At 49.5% G+C, this 21,567-nt stretch overlaps 1 protein-coding gene across 5 annotated transcripts; it reads left to right on the top strand.

Annotated features, from left to right (window-relative positions):
• The first annotated feature begins 248 nt into the window (after positions 1–248).
• LOC118779718 (exocyst complex component 7-like) lies at positions 249–15,502 on the top strand. 5 transcript variants are annotated; one of them, XM_036531958.1, is made up of 22 exons: positions 249–407; positions 891–956; positions 1,231–1,415; positions 1,938–2,043; positions 2,410–2,632; positions 3,557–3,724; positions 4,277–4,288; positions 6,792–6,884; positions 7,770–7,838; positions 8,506–8,651; positions 9,189–9,341; positions 9,679–9,777; positions 10,269–10,331; positions 10,955–11,021; positions 12,238–12,276; positions 12,711–12,776; positions 13,148–13,268; positions 13,792–13,887; positions 13,990–14,053; positions 14,250–14,291; positions 14,419–14,552; positions 15,232–15,502. In XM_036531958.1, exons 1-22 carry the CDS (start codon positions 348–350, stop codon positions 15,332–15,334), a joined length of 2,175 nt encoding a protein of 724 aa, XP_036387851.1. In that variant the 5' UTR covers positions 249–347; the 3' UTR covers positions 15,335–15,502. The 5 variants fall into 5 exon arrangements, with proteins under 5 accessions (XP_036387851.1, XP_036387859.1, XP_036387830.1 ...); XM_036531966.1 differs by lacking the exon at positions 7,770–7,838; XM_036531937.1 differs by lacking the exons at positions 6,792–6,884; positions 12,238–12,276.
• The last annotated feature ends 6,065 nt before the right edge of the window (positions 15,503–21,567 follow it).

Genomic DNA, 21,567 nt, shown 5'->3' with positions numbered 1-21,567 from the left:
TAGAGGACAATAGTGGTATTATACTTTTCTGTTACTTTCTGTTTTCTGTAACACTTCCGTGTTGTTTTGCGAATGTCTCAGCCATTTTTAATATTTTAGAAATATAAGACGCAAGGTGTATAAATATAAATGTCACAGAACACTACGAAGAAATGTGTGAATTGAAAACGGTGTTTGCCACAACACAAATGGCGGCCGGACCCGACCGCGGGAGTCAGCGGAAATACAGCAGGACTTGCGCTCACAGCCTGTCATGAGTGACTCGGGGCTGGGACCCGTTTGAGTTTTCTGATCTATATGTATTAGACGTTAATTGGAGCCAAAGCAAGGCAACACCGTCCCTAAGCATGATTCCGACAGAGGATGCGTCTGCGAGGAAGAAGGAGATAGAGGAGAAACTGAAACAGGTTAACGGCGCCTTCTTACCAGCGACACGGTTAGCAAAGTGTGAGGGGAGGAAACCTGAAATTACTGCCCAGCTGATAGAATGCTATGTAAACAGCCCTGAAACCGGAGCTGGACCTCCCATAACCATTGTGTTTTGAGCCGTTTTCACTCGCTGCGCTGCGTAAATGCTGACTAACCGACTTCATCTTTACCGGCGAGCAGCGCTGTTTAAATCGAGCGGCTGTAAACATACGGAATGCTGGCCAGCGTTTGGAGTTGCGACACAGTGCGGAAGCGAAAAGGAAAGAAGGCTTGATAGGGATTCTTTGCATGCTTTGAACACACGCTGCACTGGTTACAATTCAAAGCTTCTGTGTCTTTGTTAAAGTAACTAACACAACACACGGCCGCTGCTCGCTCTGGTACACCCTGGTGCAGCTAAAATATGGACGTTACGCGTTGTTTGTCTCTGTACTCTTTTCTTATTGCCAATTTCCCGATAGGAACAGGACACACTGACCTTTATTCGCGAAAATTTAGAGAAAAGCGATCAACTGACCAAGGGCATGGTAAGGAAATAAAACAAACCCCGCATGCACGACATTGTCAGTTCCAGGAGATGACAGCAAAGCCATCTGTGCCAGTGATTGTATTACGTGTATATAGTGATTAGAAAGATAAGTGAACATGAATAAAGGCACGAGTGTCATTTGCATGTTTTGCAAAAACAGTGTGAATGTAAAGCATCATTGCAGAGACCGGTAGTGTTAGAGCCAGCGCAGAGTGTCCGTTAGAGGGCGCTGATGGGCTCTGATGCGTCCCCCCCCCCCCCCCCCCCCCCAGGTGACCATCCTGTCGTCGTTCGAGAGCCGGCTGGTGCAGCTGGAGAACTCCATCATCCCCGTGCACAAGCAGACGGAGAACCTGCAGCGGCTGCAGGAGAACGTGGACAAGACCCTGTCCTGCCTGGACCACGTGATCAGCTACTACCACGTGGCCAAGGACACAGACAAGATCATCAGGGAGGGGTGAGATGGCCTGCTGGGGGAGGGGGGGGTATATGTATGGTTATTGCTGTGATGCAAACTAATGTAGTGGAAGCAGGGCAGCAGTGACAGTTGCTATAGATGCAGGCAGCTGTTGCTGTTTGCAGTGAGGAGGCTCAGTGGTGTTCTGTGTGGAGATGTGGTTACAGCGGTGCACCCCGCGCTCATGCTAAATGATGTAATGTAATGTAATGCCAGGCAGGGTAGGCCAGTTTCAGGCTAAGTTGATAATTGTGTCAGCCAGTCAAATGAATAGATGGTCCGACAAATAGCTATGGCATGACTCAGTGCTGACAGTAACCTCTCTCTCTGTGTGTGTGTGCATTTGTGTGTGTGCACTCGCGTGCGTGTGTCTGTGTGCGTGCGTGTGTCTGTGTCTGTGTGTGTGTCTGTGTGTGTGTCTGTGTGTGTGTGTGTGTGTGTGTGTGTGTGTGTGTGTGTGCGTGTGTGCATGCGTGTGTGCGTGCGTGTGTGTGTGCATTTGTGTGTGTGTGTGTGTTTCAGACCTGCTGGCAGACTGGATGAATATCTGGCCTGCATTGCTAAGATTCAGAAAGCTGTGGAGTACTTCCAGGACAACAATCCAGACAGCCCAGAGCTCAACACTGTGGTGAGTCTGTCTCCTCCTTTCTCTCGCTCTCACTGTCACACAGAAAGTGTTAGTAGGTAGAAATCATTTCAGGTGGACTGGTGTGTCAGATGGAAGTTCTCTCCATTTGGGCATGCAGGTGAGAGAATCTGTGCAATGTCATCAGAATTGTATGCACTTTCTCCCTGTGATGTGGCTGGCGGATGCTCTGGTGGAGACTAAGAAGTCCTGCATCCTGCGTCACTCACTGACTCCCTGAGCTGTCCCTACAGTGCAGTACTATGGTCTGGCCACCAGAGGGCACCAAGGCACTAGTAAGAGAAAGCTTGGGACTGGTCACAGTGTCCTGAGCAGTGCCTGCTCTCGCCCTTGCTTTGCGTCCCTCAGAAAGCGCGGTTCGAGAAGGGGAAGGAGCTGCTGGAGGCGGAGTTTCGGGGCCTGCTGACCCGCTACAGCAAGCCGGTCCCCCCTGTCCTGATCCTGGACGCCATCGGGGGGGACGAAGAGCTGGAGGTGCAGGAGGAGGTGACGCTGGACCACCTCCCCGAAGCCGTGCTTCAGGACATCATCTGCATCTCCGGCTGGCTGGTGGAGTACGGCCGTAACCAGGGTAAGCGCATCTCTTGTTACCCTTCATCCGCTCTCCTCCTCTCCCTCTGTCTCTCAGCTTCTCACTCCCTCTCCTCCTCTCCCTCTGTCTCTCAGCTTCTCACTCACCCTCTCTCTCCCTTTCTCTCTCTCTCCCTCTCTCTCTCCCTCTCTCTCTCCCTCTCTCTCTCTCTCTCTCCCTCTCCCTCTCTCTCTCTCCCTCTCCCTCTCCCTCTCCCTCTCCCTCTCCCTCTCCCTCTCCCTCTCCCTCTCCCTCTCTCTCTCTCTCTCTCTCTCTCCCTCTCTCTCTCTCTCTCTCTCTCTCTCTCTCTCTCTCTCTCTCTCTCTCTCTCCCACTCTCTCTCTCCCTCCCTCCCTCTCTCTCTCTCTCTCTCTCTCTCTCTCTCCCTCTCTCTCTCTCTCTCTCTCTCTCTCTCCCTCTCTCTCTCCCTCCCTCCCTCTCTCTCTCTCTCTCTCTCTCTCTCTCCCCCTCTCTCCCTCTCTCCCTCGCTGAGCAAGTAACGAAAGCTGTGTATTCTTCATTATCACACAGTCTAGCCATGTGTCACCCTTCATTTCAATTGGCTAAGTAGCCCCCTCTCTTCAAATCAGCTGCTGTGTCCTGCATTTCCCAGGGTGGGGCTGAGATAGAGATAGACCCCCCCCCCCCCCCCCCCCCCCACACCGGTACCCTTCCCACTTTCACTGTAAAGTGCTCTAAGGTCCCTGAAAGTCATTATATAAATGCATAAATGATGCATTATTGTCATCATAATTGAAATACTTATTTGAGAAGGGATGCCTTTACAGTAGTTTTGACTGACTCGCTGAAGGAGGCGGGACACCACGCAGAGCCCCACACAGAGACTCCACAGCTGTGTTGTTACCCCTGAGCACCCGCGGAGCTGATGTCTGTGTTCTTCTCTCTGGCTCCGCCCCCCTGCAGACTTCATGAACGTGTACTTCCAAATCCGATCCAATCAGCTGGACCGCTCCATCAAGGGGCTCAAGGAGCACTTCCGAAAGAGCAGCGCCTCCTCGGGGGTGCTATATTCCCCCGCCGTGCAGAGCAAGCGCAAGGACACGCCCACCAAGAAGCCCCCGAAGAGGCCAGGTAAAACCCGCCCCCACGCTGCGCCACACCCACCCAATCCCAGAGCGCAACGCTGCAGCCACTCCACCCAGACAGCCAATCACAACTGAGAATACTAACAGCCGCGAATTCACTAACCAGTCAAAGTGAACCATGTTAACTGTGGTGACTCAGTTTCCTCCCCTGTAAGTACAGGTGTATTATAAAAGCATGCAAACAGCTGTGAAGGCATTTCACAGAAGCATAAAGAGCATGGATCAGAGAGGCCATTCAGCCTTTATCAGTGCCACGTTGTCTTTTCTCCAGGAGGCGCTTCCTGTTTCCCTGTTAGCTCCAGTATTACCCACAAGCCACTGCGATTGTCAGATTTTTACCACACTTCCTGGATTCGCCGATGATAAGGACACCCTGTGAGAGTGTGTTCTACCTCACTTCCTGTTCCTCCTACAGCTCCATTGTCCTGATTGACAGGTGGAAATCCCTCCCCTTTCTTGGTTCCATCGTTTTTTCCCCTCCTCTAATGACCTTCTTTCCCCTCTCTTTCCATGTGTGTGTTTTCTCTGATGATGGCAGTCTACTTCCCAGGTAAAGAGCAGCCTGAGTGTTCATTGTCCCACCGCTTGCTTCATGATAACAGAATGCGGCACTCCACAGCACACAGAGAGTCACAGCCTGACACTCATCCCTCCCGCAAGCAGCCGAGTCACCAACTCCAAACAGAAGAGTAGAGCTACAGGGGAAACCAGCTGCTAGAGCAGAGAGGCCCTCGTTAGCGAGACTCATACAGCTCATGTTGCTAGAAGAATGCTGAAGCTATAGGATAGCTATCACGTCAGAGCACCTCATCAATGATACAGCTTCAAGCCAAGGCACAGCGTCATGATATGCATGCCAGCAGTCTGCATAGAGCAACCATATACAACCATATGCATAGAGCTTAAAGTGGTAAGAAAACCCTTCCCAGTGTCATAGCATAGAAAGTCCGGTAATGAACCTTAAAAGCAGCTCCAGGAACAGCTGTAGGAGCAGCTGTAGTTGTGGCCAGCCCTGTGGCAGTGAGACGTTTAGGATGGCGGACTGGGAAAAGGAGGAGGAAGACTGAAGTGGCTCTTCCACAGTGACAGCGGCTGACAGTCATTCTCTGCCCTGCACAAATTAGGATGTAAAGCCAAAGCTGTGTGAAGGGGCAGAGTCTCGCCTCCTCCCTGCTCCTCTACGCAGCCATGCTGCGCCTCCCTGCACCTCCCTGCGCCTCCTTTCTGCTCCTCCGGGTGCACTGTCCCTCCTCTGAAGCAGCTTTGCCCTGTCTGTGCTGTGTCTGTGCCCCTTAATGAGGAGCGCTGTGGCGATCCTGCTGCAGGTGTAGAGCACACAGTGATGCTCCAGTGTCATCAGTCACAGCGTTAGTGTGGTGCAGGCCAGCAGAAGGGTGCATGCAGTCATCAGCAGCGACTTCAGCTGAAGGAAAGCGCATGAACTCGCAGGAGAGTTTAGTGGCATCGACACACCTGGCTGTGTCACTTTGATGCAGGGAGGACAGGTGAGCATTCGCTGACGAGCCAGGCAGACATTCAGCATCACGCCGGTCTGTTACAGCACTGCCCCGCAGCCCTGATCATTGGGACACACTGTCCGGTGCTGGTGTCTGTGAACAAGGGCTGAATGAGCTGATTACCGATCTTTACTTCATATCTGTTTGAGCTGTTATAAAGATAGTTGTTCATTTCACATGTTTTGGGTAATAACTGCATCATAATGAATTCTGTGTAGCTGCATCAGTTAAGATTAATTAGCTTCTCAATTACATGTTCTTGACCCCAGCGAATATCTAATTACCCAGTGATTATTCATAAAAGACAAATGCCTTTATAATTGCTACCTTGTTAAAGTGCTCAGATTAATAGACAAATGTACAAAAGCACTTTTGTGTTAATCAGTCTGCTGGAACTCCCATCTGTAACAGAGAGGGAAGGTGGTGCAGGACTCAGGTTAGCCCTCACTTAGTGGCACAGCAAAGCCACGTAAACAGGGAGACCAGCTGGGACAGCAGCCAGGAAGCACAGCGTGGGCCCAGGTCCAGCCGAGGGAGGCTGTGTGCTACACCGCTGAGTAAAGCGGATGTTTCTAGGAGGATTAGCCTGCAGGGCTGGAGTGGTTGGAAGGCAGTGGCATTCTGTGAGAAGGAGCTGTGGGTGTGGCCAAGCAGTGAGGTCATAAGGCCATTCCCTCCCACTCTCACCTTCACCATTGAAACCCTCTGTCTTTCCATGACCAGCTCATTGCATGGGACTGTGTCAGACATTGCTCGAAGGCTTCATGTCATTGTCACCCAGTCAGTGAATGTGCTACATGCTTACCGACGCGCTACTAACAGAATGGATGTGAGACCGTTAGGCTAACTCTCCGGCTTTCCCTCTTCAAGAACTGCTTTTAGCCATGAGCCAGCGCATAGCAGCGAAAATGTGCAATCCTGCAAGCGTTCGACAGCGTCACTTCTGACACGCGGCTGTTAAAGGAATGTGATTTTACTGTTAACGATTTACTGTAACTGTACTAAACATGACTGTACTTTTCTTGTTAGCTATTTTGTGAGCTGATGAATAATTTGTTTCCTGTTTGAAGTTTATTTCCGTATTATGTTGTTTTTATGGGATAGTTGCGTTTTTTGTGTAGTTCTCTGGTGTTGTTTTGTCTACCTGTGGTGTTTTGTGTCACTGTTTTGTGTAGTTGTGTTGTTTTGTATCGCTGTTTTGTGTAGTTATGGTGTTTTGTGTAGCTGTTTTGTATCGCTGTTTTGTGTAGCTGTGTTTTGTGTAGCTGTGTTTTGTGTAGTTGTGTTTTGTATCGCTGTTTTGTGTAGCTGTGTTTTGTGTAGTTGTGTTGCTTTGTATGGGTGTGTGGCGGTGCTGGGCAGCGGTCCCCTGGGCCCCCCTCTCCCCCTCGGTGCTGTGGGATTTGGTGGTAGAAGGATGTGGTGCTGCTGGTGCTCTCTCTCTTTAGCCGTTTTCTCTTCATTTTTCCTCCTTCCTCCCCATCCTGCTGCACTCCTGGGCTCTCTCTCTCTCCCTGCTCTCTCTGGGACGATCAGGGACGATCCGGAAGGCTCAGAACCTTCTGAAACAGTACTCTCAGCACGGGCTGGAGGGGCGAAAGGGGGCGTCGACCCTCCCTCCTCTGGAAGGTAACGCACACCTCTTCTCTTTACTGCCGTGGTAACAGTGCACCCCTCTGTCTCCAGCCTTTTCCTTTTGGGTTTCCCTTGGTGTTTTTTTCAAGAGCAGAGAGACAGGAACCACCATGTGAGCCACAGCAGCTTCACCGAAGGCAGCGCGGTATAGCTTTAATCAGAACCAGAAGGCTTTAGGTTCAAATCTCAGGTTGAGTGCTAGAGCGAGGCACCCATCCTGAATGACTTCACTTGATATTCTGCTCCGTAAACTGATTACATAGTTACTTACAGAACACATGCTAGGCAAATGAAATATTAAATAATGTAATGAATGTTCAACAGGGTTGTGGGGGGTCATGCAAACACCGCCATCGTTAGTTGTGTAGAGCGACGCCACTGTAGGGTCTGTCGCAGTTGTGGGCTGTAACGGGAAATGAGATGGACGACGATATGCGTTCAGAGAACCCAGAGTAATCCAGCCTTAACAAGCTGCTGCGACGCCCCCCCCTTTTTATAAAGGCCTTAAACAGGCCCTCCGGTCACAGTCTTTAATTTGCCGCTGCTGTCTGTCAGTGGGAGGACGCAGGAGGGTGTATAGTGTTTCACGTGCGCTGCGCTGTCCTGACCTGCCGTGTTACTGCCTGTACAGCGGTGGTTCCTGTGGGGTAACCTGCACTAACACTCTTTGTTCAGGGGAAGGGCACACAGGTACGCAAGCCGTATAGCCTCCCTCTCTCACACTGGAGCCAGTGAAACACCCCCCTGCCCCCCATCCCCCCGCTGGGTGCTTGGTGGCTGGTATGTGTCTGTGGTAAAGCCCTACGTACTTTTGCCCAAGTATTTCCCCTGGTCATGTGACACAATCACCCCCCGATCCCCCCCAACCCCCTACGCCAGGTCACGATCACGACCTGCGGGTCAAACACCTCACCGATGTCCTGAGCGAGAAGCACGGGGCGGCCGCAGGTGAGTTCGGCTGAGGGGGAGCCATGGTAACGGAGGGGAGACAGCTCCCCTGCTGGGCGGGAGGGGACAGTGTTTCAGCAGCACACCAGCGTAGGCGTGTCAGCTTCCCCTCAGTCTGTGCAGCTACTGTGTGGAGCGGTAACACTGCTGCCCCATACCACGTGTATCCACCACTTTCTGAAATCAACATGTTTTTCTAAGTTTTGGGGGTGTTCTTTGTTAAATGTATGTAAAATTATTTCAACATTCTGTGTCTTAATGTTGTCACGGAAACTGGCTGTGCATGTGCTGCTGATTCACTCCAGATATGTCTTTGGTTACACTGAGACATTAAGTTAAGCAGAACCCATGCAGTTATACTGGTGAAAGTACACACCTGTCACTGTTAAAACAGGCAGAAATTTTATTATTAATGTAATGTCATGTAATGATATAGTATGGTCCTGACATTGTTAAAACAGCCAATTGTTATTAATCATAAATGTAATTATTTTTTATTATTATCCTGATACAGTACGAGCCCTAAAATGGGCAAACGTTCTTTTATCTCATATTTGATTGCTATTCAAAGTTGGCTTCTGATTGGTGTAGTCAGTCAGTGCCCCCTGCATTAGACGCCGGGCCGAGGCCCTGCTGTCTGACAGCCCCGCTCACGTCCCCCCCCCAGGGAAGGACGACGTAATGGACATCGAGATAGACTCGTACATCTACTGCATCAGCGCCTTCGTCAAGCTGGCCCAGAGTGAGTACGTCCTGCTGACCGAGATCATCCCCGAGCACCACCAGAAGAAGACCTTCGACTCCCTCATCCAGGTCAGAGGTCACCAGGGTCACCCGCGGGTCGTCACGGAGACAGCAAGACTCCCTCATGTTGCTGCAAATAACATCCGTTTCTCTCCTGATCAGTTCTTTTCAGACTGTTAATACATTGTCAGATCGCCACTTAAACTCTTTACTGAGGCTGATGAGATTTGAGTGGGAGTTTCCGCTCTTATCTGGTTAAGCCTGGAGCTAGTCTTGTTGCCTCTGTCTGTACTCTGAAGATTGTTCAGCGGCAGCTCTGTGATGTGTCAGTGTAGAGTGGTCCAATCGCTGCCCGACACTGTGATCTCCCTTACTGTGACGCAGTGGTCATGGATCTGGGATTGTGACCAGAATGTTGTGGGCTCAGGTCCCAGGTGGAGCCAGGTGGACCACTGTCACTGGACCCTTCAGTAATGTTTTACCTCTGCTACTGCAGTAGGTATGCACCTGTAGGAGTAGATGGTACCTGAGAAAGGTCAGCTCTGAGGGTCAGGGCATCAGCCAGGCTGATGTTATAAGAATGTTTATCGTTTCGTGTCCGTGCAGGAGGCGTTGGACGGGCTGATGCTGGAGGGGGAGAACATCGTTTCGGCAGCCCGGCGGGCCATAATGCGGCACGACTACTCGGCCGTCCTCACCATCTTCCCCATCCTGAGGCACCTGAAGCAGAACAAGCCGGAGTTCGACGCCACGCTGCAGGTAGGGAGCCGGGGGCGGGGCACGGGGCACGGGGCAGGGAGCACAAGTCCAGTCATTCCCACAGGGTTAGACACTTAGGCAGCCTGCAGGGGGCGCTGTCTGCAATGCAGAATTAGCCTCTGTGCTGGAGAACTGGGGATTTTATCAGTTCAGAAGTCAACAGGAGTGGGTAGGACAGCGTACGGAGCTTGAAATAATTAGCCAAAACTGAGTGCTTTAGACAGACCTAATGTAAATGACTGCGACAGCACGCTACATTCAGCTGGTATCAGGTCAGTGCATCGGCCAGGCTTGGGAGTGAGTAATGCAGTCCCTGCCCCTCGCCGGCTGTTCCCAGGGCACCGCTGCCAGCACCAAGAACAAGCTGCCCACCCTCATCGCCTCCATGGAGACAGTCGGAGCCAAAGCGCTGGAGGAGTTCGCCGACAGCATCAAGGTACGAATCCCGCTCTCCGCCCTCCACGGTGTCCTGACCAGAGCTTACCTGCAGCCAGTCATAAAGCCAGCCTTGACCGCTGCGAGCACCCGGACAGCTGGTCACCCACGCATCAGCTGCTAACAGCTGCCATTAGTTTCAGGGGTGCTGAGTTTTGCTGAGTTATGTAATAGGAAGGCATCATTAGAGCATGTTTGTTTGACAGGCCAGTGCAGTTAAAGTATAGCTTTTAATAATTAGTTCTTTGACATTGTCTCACTGCACGTTTCTCATTCAATACTACATGTTCTTTTTCCTGTTTTTTTAAGTGTAATTCCCTCTCCCTTACATATTTAGCTGCTTTTTAATGATTCTGGACATTATTTAGTTTGAAATAGTGACGTGGAGGTGATGTGTATCTCCGTCAGTGCTGGTGTGTAGGTTATGCAGGTGTGACACCAGCTCAGCCAGTCACTCTCTCACCTGTTGTTTTCTGAATTTCTGAATCTCAGAATGACCCTGATAAAGAGTACAACATGCCGAAGGACGGTACGGTGCACGAGCTGACCAGCAACGTGAGCTCCCCTTTCATCTCTCCAACGCCTACTCTACACTGTTTCGTGCTTAACATGTCGCTGATTTCTTTCCCAGGTGTTCTTGGCAAAAGATTTTAAGATTCTAAAAGATAAGATTTTAATCTCTGAGACTCCCTTGCTGGATGAAGGTTTACATGAAATGAAAAATCATGCAATCATAGTCATATTACGCATCAGAGCAAAGTTTTTTCTGCATAGCTGTGGTGTGTATGTGTCTGTGTGTGTCTGTGAGTGTCTGTGAGTGTGCCTGTGAGTGTGTGCGTGCGTGAGTGCGTGCGTGTGTGAGTGTGAGTGTGTCTGTGTCTGTGTCAGCGTGTGTGTCTGTGTCTGTGTGTCAGTGTGTGTCTCTGTGTCTGTGTGTCAGCGTGTGTGTGTCTGTGTGTGTGTCTGTGTGTCAGTGTGTGTCTCTGTGTCTGTGTGTCAGTGTGTGTGTCAGTGCGTGTGTGTCTGTGTCTGTGTCTGTGTCTGTGTCTGTGTCTGTGTGTGTGCGTGTGTGTCTGTGTCTGTGTGTCAGTGTGTGTGTCAGTGCGTGTGTGTCTGTGTGTGTGTGTGTGTGTGTGTGTGTGTGTGTGGTCCTGACGATGATGCTCTCTCTCCTCCAGGCCATCCTGTTCCTGCAGCAGCTGCTGGACTTCCAGGAGACAGCAGGCGCCATGCTGGCCTCCCAAGGTGCGAAGGAGCGGTGTGGTCCCCCAGCAGCCTGCTCCCCTTTAACTGGAACTACCTTTACCGCAGAGTCCCCACAGATAGAATCACCTTTACCATAGAGTCCCCACAGCCAGAATCACCTTTACCATAGAGTCTTCACGGATAGAATCAGCTGTAGCAGGATAGATTCCCTGTAACTATATAAGTCATCAGTCATCAGTTTACCACAGAGTACCTGGAACCACCTTTAGCACATGCAAACACACGCTGACACGCACACACACACACACACACACACACACACACACACACACACACACACTTCTTATAGAATATATTTTGGTTGTGCTATCTCTGGTGCAAACCAATACAGCTCGTCAGTTTTCGTACATACACATGGTTTATTTTAATCAGATGGTGTTTAAAAATAAGCGATGGGTACACTGTATGATGTGTACTCTATGGCACTGTTTATCTGAGCTGAAATAACAGACCGCCCCATTATACCGAGTGAAACAAGTCTGCCGTCCCCTAAATGTTCCATTTGCATCGGCTCGGGTTACCCTTCCTCTTCCTCTTCCTCTTCCTCACTGTGATGTTCAGACTCCGCCCCCTTGCTTGCTGCCCCTCCCCACAAGCAGATTCAGGCCATCCTTTCCCTCACTGTCGCTGTTGCCTCCAGGCCAGCAGGGGGAGCTCTCTGACACACGCTACAGTTCCTGCTTCCATGGCAGGGTACTTGTTCATTAACAGCATCATAAACAATGTCCTTTGCAGATGGCGTTTGTACCGTGTTTAACTTTTATGATGGACTTTATGTTAGATGTTTGCACTGTGCTTGAGTCAGTACGAAACATGTCTGAAATTCCAGCTCTGTGACGTGATGGGAAGAGGCAGGGAAAGCAGGTCTTCCTGTTGGTGTGCGAGTCGGAGGGCTCTCCCCAGGCATCCCCGGTTCCACTCCTCTCATGTCCTGTCTGTCTGGTTGTCATGGAAATGCTTCTGCTTAACTAACTAAACTTTCTAACCTTTTGCACTTTGCCTCTCTCTCCGTCTTTCCCTCCCCCTCTCCCTCCTTTCCCTCTCTCCCCCATTCTTTCTCTTTCTTCCCCTACCATTTTATTCCTTTTACTTTCTCTCTCACTCCTTTTCTGTCTCTCCCCCTCCTCTTTTATTTTCTCTCCTTCTCCATCCCCCTCTCTCCCTCTCTCTTTTTCCTCTCTCCCGTGGACTGTAGTCCTTGGGGACACTTACAATATTCCATTAGACCCCCGAGGTAAGCAGAAACCAGTGAACACCCTGTGAAATCCTGCCCACACTGATCACACATTAAAAAGATCCACGGTCTGACGTGGATGAAGGGGGTGGTTACTTCAAGCTGTCAGTGGCTTTGGAACAGTAGGGTTTCTGGAAGAGCCATCGCTGTAATACCCGAGGCCTATGAATATAGGCTTGTTGGCTCTGTGTCTTTAAATTGGTGTTAATAACACACCACAGTTGATTCTGTTGCCAAGGCATTAATCACAGAGATCATTGCGTTTAGTTCAGTAGTTTAGCTGATTCATATGAATTATCCTAAGACGATTTCCGATGTTATGAGAAGCAGTTACAGTAATTCATACAGATATTTGTTAGAGGCCAGGATAGCGGGTATGAAGCTTGTATTAACAGGTTTTAAATGTGATTATAACATTTTCTCCTCTGTTTCAGAGACCAGTTCATCTGTGAGCAGTTACAGTTCTGAGTTCAGCCGGAGACTGCTCAGCGCGTATATTTGTAAGTGTGTCATCGCCCGCACACTCCAGGCTGGACCTGATACAGCGTATCTCTGTTATCTATCCCTGATTCATGAAACGAAACCCTATTTGATAATATTTTGAGGAAACAAGGTCCTTAAGTAGGTCCTTAAAAATATTAAGGACCTGTGTGACATTAAGTCATACCCTACAGATAAGAATGTCATTCCCTTGAGATGAATATGTCCCTTGGAGAAAGAAATGTTTACTTTGCATGCCTTGAGGAATTAATTTGTAGTTGCAATATTTCAGATGTTTGTCATTTAAATGTTTTTTTTTGTGATCAAAGCTCTTCTGTGTGGATTCGGGGGAAGGTTTGTGGCTAACTTCCTCACCTGTTGTGTTTTTCAGGTAAAGTTCTGGGTAACCTGCAACTCAACCTGCTCAGCAAGTCCAAAGTGTACGAGGACCCAGCCCTGAGCGCTGTCTTCCTGCTGAACAACTACAACTACACGCTCAAGTCACTGGAGAAGTACGCTCCCCTCAAATGCCTGTCTTCAGCTCCCTCAGAGACACACATCACATCAGCAGCACAGACACAGAGTCATCGACCACGATTACACACTGATCCAACAGCCTTACCACGATTACACACTGATCCAACAGCCTTACAATGATTACACACTGATCCAACAGCCTTACCACAATTACACACTGATCTACCAGCCTTACCACAATTACACACTGATCCAACAGCCTTACCACGATTACTCACTGATATACCATCCTTACCACAATTACATTTACATTACATCACATTTATTCATTTGGCAGACACTTTTATCCAAAGTGACTTACAAGTAAGGTAGAGAACAACATAAGCAAAAAACCATAAGGAGTCAGCAATATTAGAAGTGCTGCATGACCATGTTTCAGTGGTTGGCCACACAAGGTACAAGCTAGCTAGGTACAATTACACACAGATTTACCGTCATTATGAGAACAGAGTGATCAGACACACTGATTTATGGCTGACTAAGACGGGATCTCTGCAGGTCGGAGTTGATCCAGCTGGTGGCTGTCACCAATAAGAAGGTGGAGAGCTCGTACCGCGAGCTGATTGAGCAGCAGGTGCAGGTGTACCAGCGCAGGTGAGCAGTTTGAGTGAAGACGACCACAGTAAGAACAATGTGAACTTTGGCCAGCCGTCTGCAACACCTTTAACCTTTGACCTTCCCTGTGCTGTGTGGCAGCTGGTGGAAGGTGATGGAGCACCTGATGGACAGGAACATGCCCACCTTTCAGCCGGGCACCAAGGTGAGTCCGTCCACCTGACGCCAGAGCTTTCCCCTCTCTCCCACACCTCCCTAACACACCCCCCCCCCCACCCAGACACAGCTAATTTGGGAAAGCAGTATGTTTCAAAAAGTACTGCATCCTGCAATTCCGGTCTTTTCACACACTCTTACCTGTGTAGATAGACTCACCACCTCCTTTTCCTCCTCCCCTCCAGCTGAAAGATAAAGAACGACAGATGATAAAAGACAAGTTCAAGGTAAGGCGGGAAGGGACGCCCCCGTTGGCTGTGTTTTTGTGCTTGCCGGTCTCACGGCCAGTTCACAGATCACTGCAGAAGAGTGAGGATTGGGGGCTGACCTTTGACCTTTGCTGTGGCCGTGCAGGGTTTTAATGACGGGCTGGAGGAGCTTTGTAAGATCCAGAAGGTGTGGGCCATTCCTGACACCGAGCAGCGTGACGCTATCCGCCAGGCACAGAAGAGGATGGTGTCCGAGGCCTACAGGAACTTCCTGCACAGGTGAGATGCACTAACCTGTCCACATGTGGGGGAGATGTAAACACCTGTCCACACACAGGTGAAAGGCACTTCCCTGTTCACACGTGGGAGAGATGTACATACCTGTCCACATGTGGGGGAGATGTAAACACCTGTCCACACATAGGTGAGACACAGTAACCTGTCTGCATGCAGGAAAGCCATAACTAGCCATTCCTAATCAGGTGTGACACTCCTACCTGTCTACATGAAGGTGAGACGCATGTACTTGTCCTCTTGCATATGGTGTGGCTCATGTGTTTTATTAAGATTTATTTCCATCTACTGTATACATTGCTGAGAGTTTCAGAAGCCATTCAGGTGAAATACCCTGCTTAAGGGTACAGTAGCACTGCCCCAAAATGGATTCAAACTCGGGCTGGGCGATATAGCCACTGTGATATATCGAATAGCTATTTTTAGCGTAATAACAGCTATCCCCGGCATGTGGCATTAGGTTTCTTCCCGCATTGTTTTCCCTTTAGGCATTGTGGTGAAGGGTGAGAGCAGTCACCCCTGGTGCTGTGATTGTGTGTTTCCTCCTCCATCACTGGAGATTAGGAAAGCACCCTGTATCCCATGTATGAGTATCCCTTTTCTGCAAGTATATCTACGTCTTTCATGTCTGAATCATTAAAAAAAAACTGAATTTTCTACACAGATATTCCAGCATATCGTTCACCAAAAACCCAGACAAGTACCTCAAGTACAAGCCGGAGCACGTGGAGGAGATGATCGAGAGGCTATTCGACACCTCAGCCTGAGCCACAACCCTGTGCCACACCCCCCTCCCCCCGCCAAGACCATGCCCTGTGACCTCACAGACTGCCGCTTTGCCTTCTGGGAGTGAAAAATGCCTTCTTTATACAAAAGACATTATTTATGTATTATTTCTTTCACGCCTTATTAGGAGATTCTGAATGCAATAAAGGAGAAATCACTGATTTTGAATCTTGGTGTTTGAAGTTCCTGCCGTTGATATTTTTAAAAGGCACTGTTTGTGTCTATGCTTAAGGCTATTGTGTGTATCCTGCTCATGAGTGTGGGGGTGAGTGTGTGTGTGCGTGCGTGCGCGTGTGCGTGTAGTGTTCGGTGATTTTCTAGGTCCTAAAGTCATTTTCAGTGCTTTATTGAGCAGAATGCTGAGACAACCGTACGCACCCAAACTCTATACTGCACTCGGCAGTCTCCTCATGCTGCAGGGTGATACACACACCATTACATCACATTACAGTTTAATCACAGACGCTCATCACTTTCACTTCACAGCTGATCTGAGGGATTTGCGTAGCTTACTTTTTTAGCTGAGCCATTTATACAGATGGATGTTTACTGAAGTTAAGCACCTTGCCCAAGGTTTCAAACGGCGCTCCATCCGTGGCACGAACCAGCAGCCTTTGGTTTACAAGCCCTGCTCCCCACCACTGGCGCGAACATGGCTACCGCCCACGGTCTGCCACGTGTATGCTGGGCTACACTCCTCCTCCTGCACTCTCTCTGCCTGTGAGACAGGCCGCCAACCTCCCAGCTTCAAACCATACCGTGCCCCTCTCTGCTCCTGTGTCCGCTTTCCCAACCACTGTGGGTTTTTGTGGAAAATAAAGTTTCTCATTTTCTTTGACTCCAGAGCACAAAATGTTCACGTTGTTGACCTCTTTTCCTTCTGCGAATATACGGCCCTGAAAAAAACCTCTATTAAAATTAAACACACATCCAGGTTAACACTGAAAGCAAGGCTGTTAGGGACCACAATGGACTTTGATAATTGAAAGTAATCACTCTGCACATTCATTCAGCTGAGTTGCACACATCAGGAGAGACTAAATGAGAGAAACCGTATTTTTCCCAAGAGAAAGGAGCCTGGGAAAAGACACTGGGTTCATTCGTAGCTGCCGTGGACAAAGGGGACGAGAGTGGTTTTCTGTCCCCGAATTTTATATTTAATGAGCAGAAGCTGCCATTTAAACCAGATGAGGGGAATACGCAAGGCAGACGAATCAAAGGTGCAACAACTCATTTGCAGGGATAGTTTCTGTAATAACCACGTGTTGCTTTACTGCAGACAGACAGGTTACGTAACTGCAGTGACCAGACGCCGTTCTGTCATGGACGGAGCTCACCATTCCCAGCTCCTGATGACTTATCATTGCTCATGGGTTATTGCAGAAGCCTCAGTCATTTCTTAATCTCTCTCACCATGACTGTTACAAAAGGGGGAAAAAATACTCTCCCAGTACCCACAGCTCGCAATAAACAAATTAAATTTCTTCATTATAAAATATCAGATTATGTCACAACTATGGTGGAAGTGTAGCATAGTGGTGAGGAGCAGGGCTTGCAGCTGAAAGGTTTCGGTTTTGAATCCCCACTGGGAGACTTGGGGGGGGTTAGCTGTGTCTGCATGGACGGTTGCCAAGCTGTAAGCGACCGGCCCCAAAGAAAGGAAGAAACCCCGCAAAGCAGACAGCTGTGCTGTGACAGCGGCCCGATCGAACAGGACCCCCTGCAGGCTGCCAGGAGAGCTCAGCCCGCGCGTGGCGTCTCCATCCCCGACCCAGTTTGCAGGTTCCCACTGAAAGCCCAGCAGGGGGGTGTGAGGGAGGGAAACACAGGGAAGCCTGAATGCTGGCCAGGCCGGTTGCCCAAACAGCGCGATATCCCCCCTCCTGGGAGAACTCGTTTCAGAACAGCCACAGGAGCACGCTGGTTTGTACTTCTAATACCATCTTCGGATGCAGCAACAGAAGACACACCGACAAACACATCTTACAACACAGCATGGACAACCAGCAAGGAGAATACTGAAATGTCAACCTGTTTGTGCGGCATCTGCATGTAAAGGGGGATTCTCTGTGTTGACATCCTACACTGACCTCATTCTAAACCATATACAGACGCTCCCCGTCTTACGATGGTTCGACTTTACGATGGAGCGATACGCATTCAGTAGAAACCGTACTTCGAATTTTGAATTATGATCTTTTCCCGGGTACGATACTCTCCCGCGATGCGGGGCAGATCCCACGCAATCACGAGGGTAAACAACCGATACTCTACAGTGTACTCTACTGTGCTGCCAGCGGTTTTTTGGATATTGTGTTTTGTGTTTTTGTTTTTCACTTTCAGTGCAGTATTCAATAACTTACCTGAGATATTCAACACGTTATTATAAAACAGGCTTTGTGTTAGATGATTTTGCCCAACTGTAGGCTAATGTAAGTGTTCTGAGCACATTTGAGGTAGGCTAAGCTAAGCTATGATGTTCGGTAGGTTAGATGTATTAAATGCATTTTCGACTTACGATATTTTCAACTTCGGGACGTAACCCCATCGTAAGTCGAGGAGCATCTGTAGATTTATATCGATGTGAAATACAAACTTAACAGCATCATACTGTTGCCAGATGTGGCTTGTGAGGAGAAGCAGGCAAATTTAAAAGAACTGTGATGGATTTTTGCCCTTCTGTCTCTGCCCATTCTGAGTGGCGTGCTACAGTGGAGAGCACTCCTGTAGTTAGAGCTTTAGCAGGGCAGCAGCGACAGACACTCTGACCTTCTCTCTGGCCTGGAGTGAGCCAAGCACTGGTTCTTGTTCTGCTCTTTTGTACGAGCTCTGCAGCTTCTACCTGTTCTCAGGTGATGAATCATGACTCAGATGACTAATTAGCTTTGACATTGATTAGTCGTATCAATAAGCAGCAAGTGATTGCTGGTGGCACTGATGACTGATAAGCCATTACACCGATGACTGATGACATTGCTGCCAGATGTCTGACTGCAGGGTGAGAAAGGGGCCAGGACCGGATAGATATGTGTGTGTGGCCCTGTGTGTGTGTGTGTGTGTGTGTGTGTATGTATGTGTTTATGTCTGAGTGTGTACTTGGGGGCAGCAGTGTAGCATAGTGGTTAAGGAGCAGGACACCATCACAGAGAGTCCCCTCACAGCACTGTCCTCTAGGGGACACCATCACAGAGAGTCCCCCTCACAGCACTGTCCTCTAGGGGACACCATCACAGAGAGTCCCCTCACAGCACTGTCCTCTAGGGGACACCATCACAGAGAGTCCCCCTCACAGCACTGTCCTCTAGGGGACACCATCACAGAGAGTCCCCCTCACAGCACTGTCCTCTAGGGGACACCATCACAAAGAGTCCCCCTCACAGCGCTGACATCCACGGGACACCATCACAGAGAGTCCCCTCACAGCACTGTCCCCCAGGGGACACCATCACAGAGAGTCCCCCTCACAGCACTGTCCTCTAGGGGACACCATCACAGAGAGTCCCCCTCACAGCGCTGTCCCCCAGGGGACACCATCACAGAGAGTCCCCCTCACAGCGCTATCCTCCAGGGGACACCATCACAGAGAGTCCCCCTCACAGCACTGTCCTCTAGGGGACACCATCACAGAGAGTCCCCCTCACAGCGCTGACATCCACGGGACACCATCACAGAGAGTCCCCCTCACAGCGCTGACATCCACGGGACACCATCACAGAGAGTCCCCCTCACAGCGCTGTCCCCCAGGGGACACCATCACAGAGAGTCCCCTCACAGCGCTGTCCTCTAGGGGACACCATCACAGAGAGTCCCCTCACAGCACTGTCCTCCAGGGGACACCATCACAGAGAGGATCCCCTGAGCCACACTGTCTTCCATCACCAGCACACTCAACCCCCTGTTTTTCAGGGTTTGGGCTAGGCCCCTTATCTCCAGTGAAGGGCAATCTTAATGCTTCAGCATACCAAGACATTTTGAACAATGCTATGCTTCCAACTTTGTGGCAACAGTTTGGGGAAGGCCCTTTTCTATTCCAACATGACTGTGCCCCAGTGCACAAAGTAAAGACTATAAAGACATGGTCTGATGAGTTGGGTATGGAAGAACTTGACTGGCCCGCACAGAGCCCTGACCTCAACCCCATCGAGCACCTTTGGGATGAACTGGAACGGAGATTGCGAGCCAGGCCTTCTCGTCCAACATCAGTGCCTGACCTCATAAATGCTCTACAGAATGAATGGATACAAATTCCCACAGAAACACTCCAAAATCTTGTGGAAAGCCTTCCTACAGAGTGCCGTCACTACGGTTGAGTATGCGCTCTGACTGCCATACCAGAGCCTGGCTCTTTGGCATCGCGGTCAAAGTCGCATGGTTGGTACCTCGCAGACCTGGGTTCGAGTCCGGGTGGGGTGACTGCTCTTGCCCTTCGCTACAAATGGTGTCAGAAGTGGGATGGCTGGCTGCGAGGCCATCGAATGTGTGCCTGGTGTGTGAGCTGTATGAGGGACCCCCAGGTTAGGCTGACCCCAGTGTGAAGGACCCCAGAGATGGGTGAAGCACAGTGTGAGGGACCCCAGAGATGGGTGAAGCACTGGTGAGTGGGGCACCCTGGGATGGGAGAAGTATAGCAAAAAGAATGTGTGAGGGACGCCATGGTGTGTGAAGCGCATGGGCGCGCTTCCCGAAGGGGAGGGCAGTGTGACGGAGTGCCGTCACTACGGTTGAGTATGTGCTCTGACTGCCATACCAGAGCCTGGCTCTTTGGCGTCGCGGTCAAAGTCGCATGGTTGGTACCCCGCAGACCCGGGTTCGAGTCCGGGTGGGGTGACTGCTCTTGCCCTTCGCTACACACCCATCTGCACCACTGCATTCTTTTTTGGTCACTTTCATTCTATCTTCTAAGCTGAAGATCAATGCGGGAGAGGATGTGATTTAAAAAGAAGTATTAAAATGCTAAAACCCACTTTCAGATTTGTTTGGTCTCCATCAGCAGTTAGCTCTATGATTCCATGAATCTTCTTTGTGATGTCATTATGATTTCCAGAACCACTGCCTCCGCTCGTTCCATACTTTTTCCCCGTCACTCTTCTTCCATCATGAGCCAAAGCGCTGATACACATAACTTAATTTATGGACTTATTTGATTTCTTTGTATGTGTGGATTACTTGGGTTATTACTGACATCTGATGAACATTTCATGTCAATAGCCCCATCAGAAATATATTTACTGAGAAAAATGTTGATGCGTTCAATACTTATTTTCCCTGCTGTATGTGACATGGTCTTGCTCACCTTAGTCTTCCATCCACCAGAGTGCGCTGTGCTAACAGCCACATTGTACAATGAGCATGGGGCCCGTTCCCTGGGTTGGGCCTGGATGTGTTCTGTTTAGGGACAGGAGAGCAGTAAGTGAGAGCATGGCAAAGCCAGGCAGAAGATGCCACTCTCCGCTTACACCCTCAAACCCTTAAAATGACATTCTCCTCGTACAGAAATCAGCCTGCTGTCGCTGATCCACTTTGACCATCGTGTCTGAGATGGGAACAGTACATATCCCAATCTTCCTTTCATTTCTTGAGGCCGAATCTCCATGGTAGCGTGTGTGTGGGCGAAGCTTCATTTTTTCTCAGAAGACTGATATCCAGAACATCTCCTTACAGTTTCTACATTACCATTAGGAGTCTGAGTGCCACCCATTCCCCAAGCACTCGAAAACTACACGAATGTTCCTTGCAGTATGTCTAATGGTCTCCTTGCACCGTGAGACAGACAGACAGGCCTGAAACACCCTTACACACAACCTGTGCTATTCCTGGTGTGGAATGAACTTGCGTACTTCATCTGCTGAGTCCCTCTCTGTCTTTAAGAAACATCTGAAGACACAGCTCTTCCGCTCCCACCTGAGCACCTGAAACACTACCACAAAAGTAATTCCTCATGTCTCAAAATTGTTTCCTACCAAACGAAACTAAAAAAAAAAAAAAAGTAATCTAATGGTTTAACACACTTGTTATCTATACCAGCTAGATTGTACCTTGTCTAGCCAACCATTAAAACCTGGTCATGCAGCACTTCTGATATTGTTGACTCCTTATGTGGTTGCTTGCTTGTTGCATCACTTGTAAGTCACTTTGGATAAAAGCACCTGCCAAATGAATAAATGTAAATACAACCAACAGGTAAAGACCCAATGTTTCGTGTTCCAAAGTATTG

Source organism: Megalops cyprinoides, chromosome 1, assembly GCF_013368585.1.
Source record: "Megalops cyprinoides isolate fMegCyp1 chromosome 1, fMegCyp1.pri, whole genome shotgun sequence".
NCBI classification, from domain to species: domain Eukaryota; kingdom Metazoa; phylum Chordata; class Actinopteri; order Elopiformes; family Megalopidae; genus Megalops; species Megalops cyprinoides.
The sequence above is the reverse complement of the archived record's forward strand: the minus strand, read 5'-3'. Positions and strand labels throughout refer to the sequence as shown.

Excerpts from the sequence above, each read along its gene's own strand:
- LOC118779718 (XM_036531958.1), top strand. The coding sequence starts at position 348 with ATGATTCCGACAGAGGATGCGTCTGCGAGGAAGAAGGAGATAGAGGAG. Across the intron at positions 957-1,230 it reads ATCAACTGACCAAGGGCATG|GTGACCATCCTGTCGTCGTT; the intron begins GTAAGGAAATAA and ends CCCCCCCCCCAG. Across the intron at positions 12,777-13,147 it reads ACTGCTCAGCGCGTATATTT|GTAAAGTTCTGGGTAACCTG; the intron begins GTAAGTGTGTCA and ends TGTGTTTTTCAG.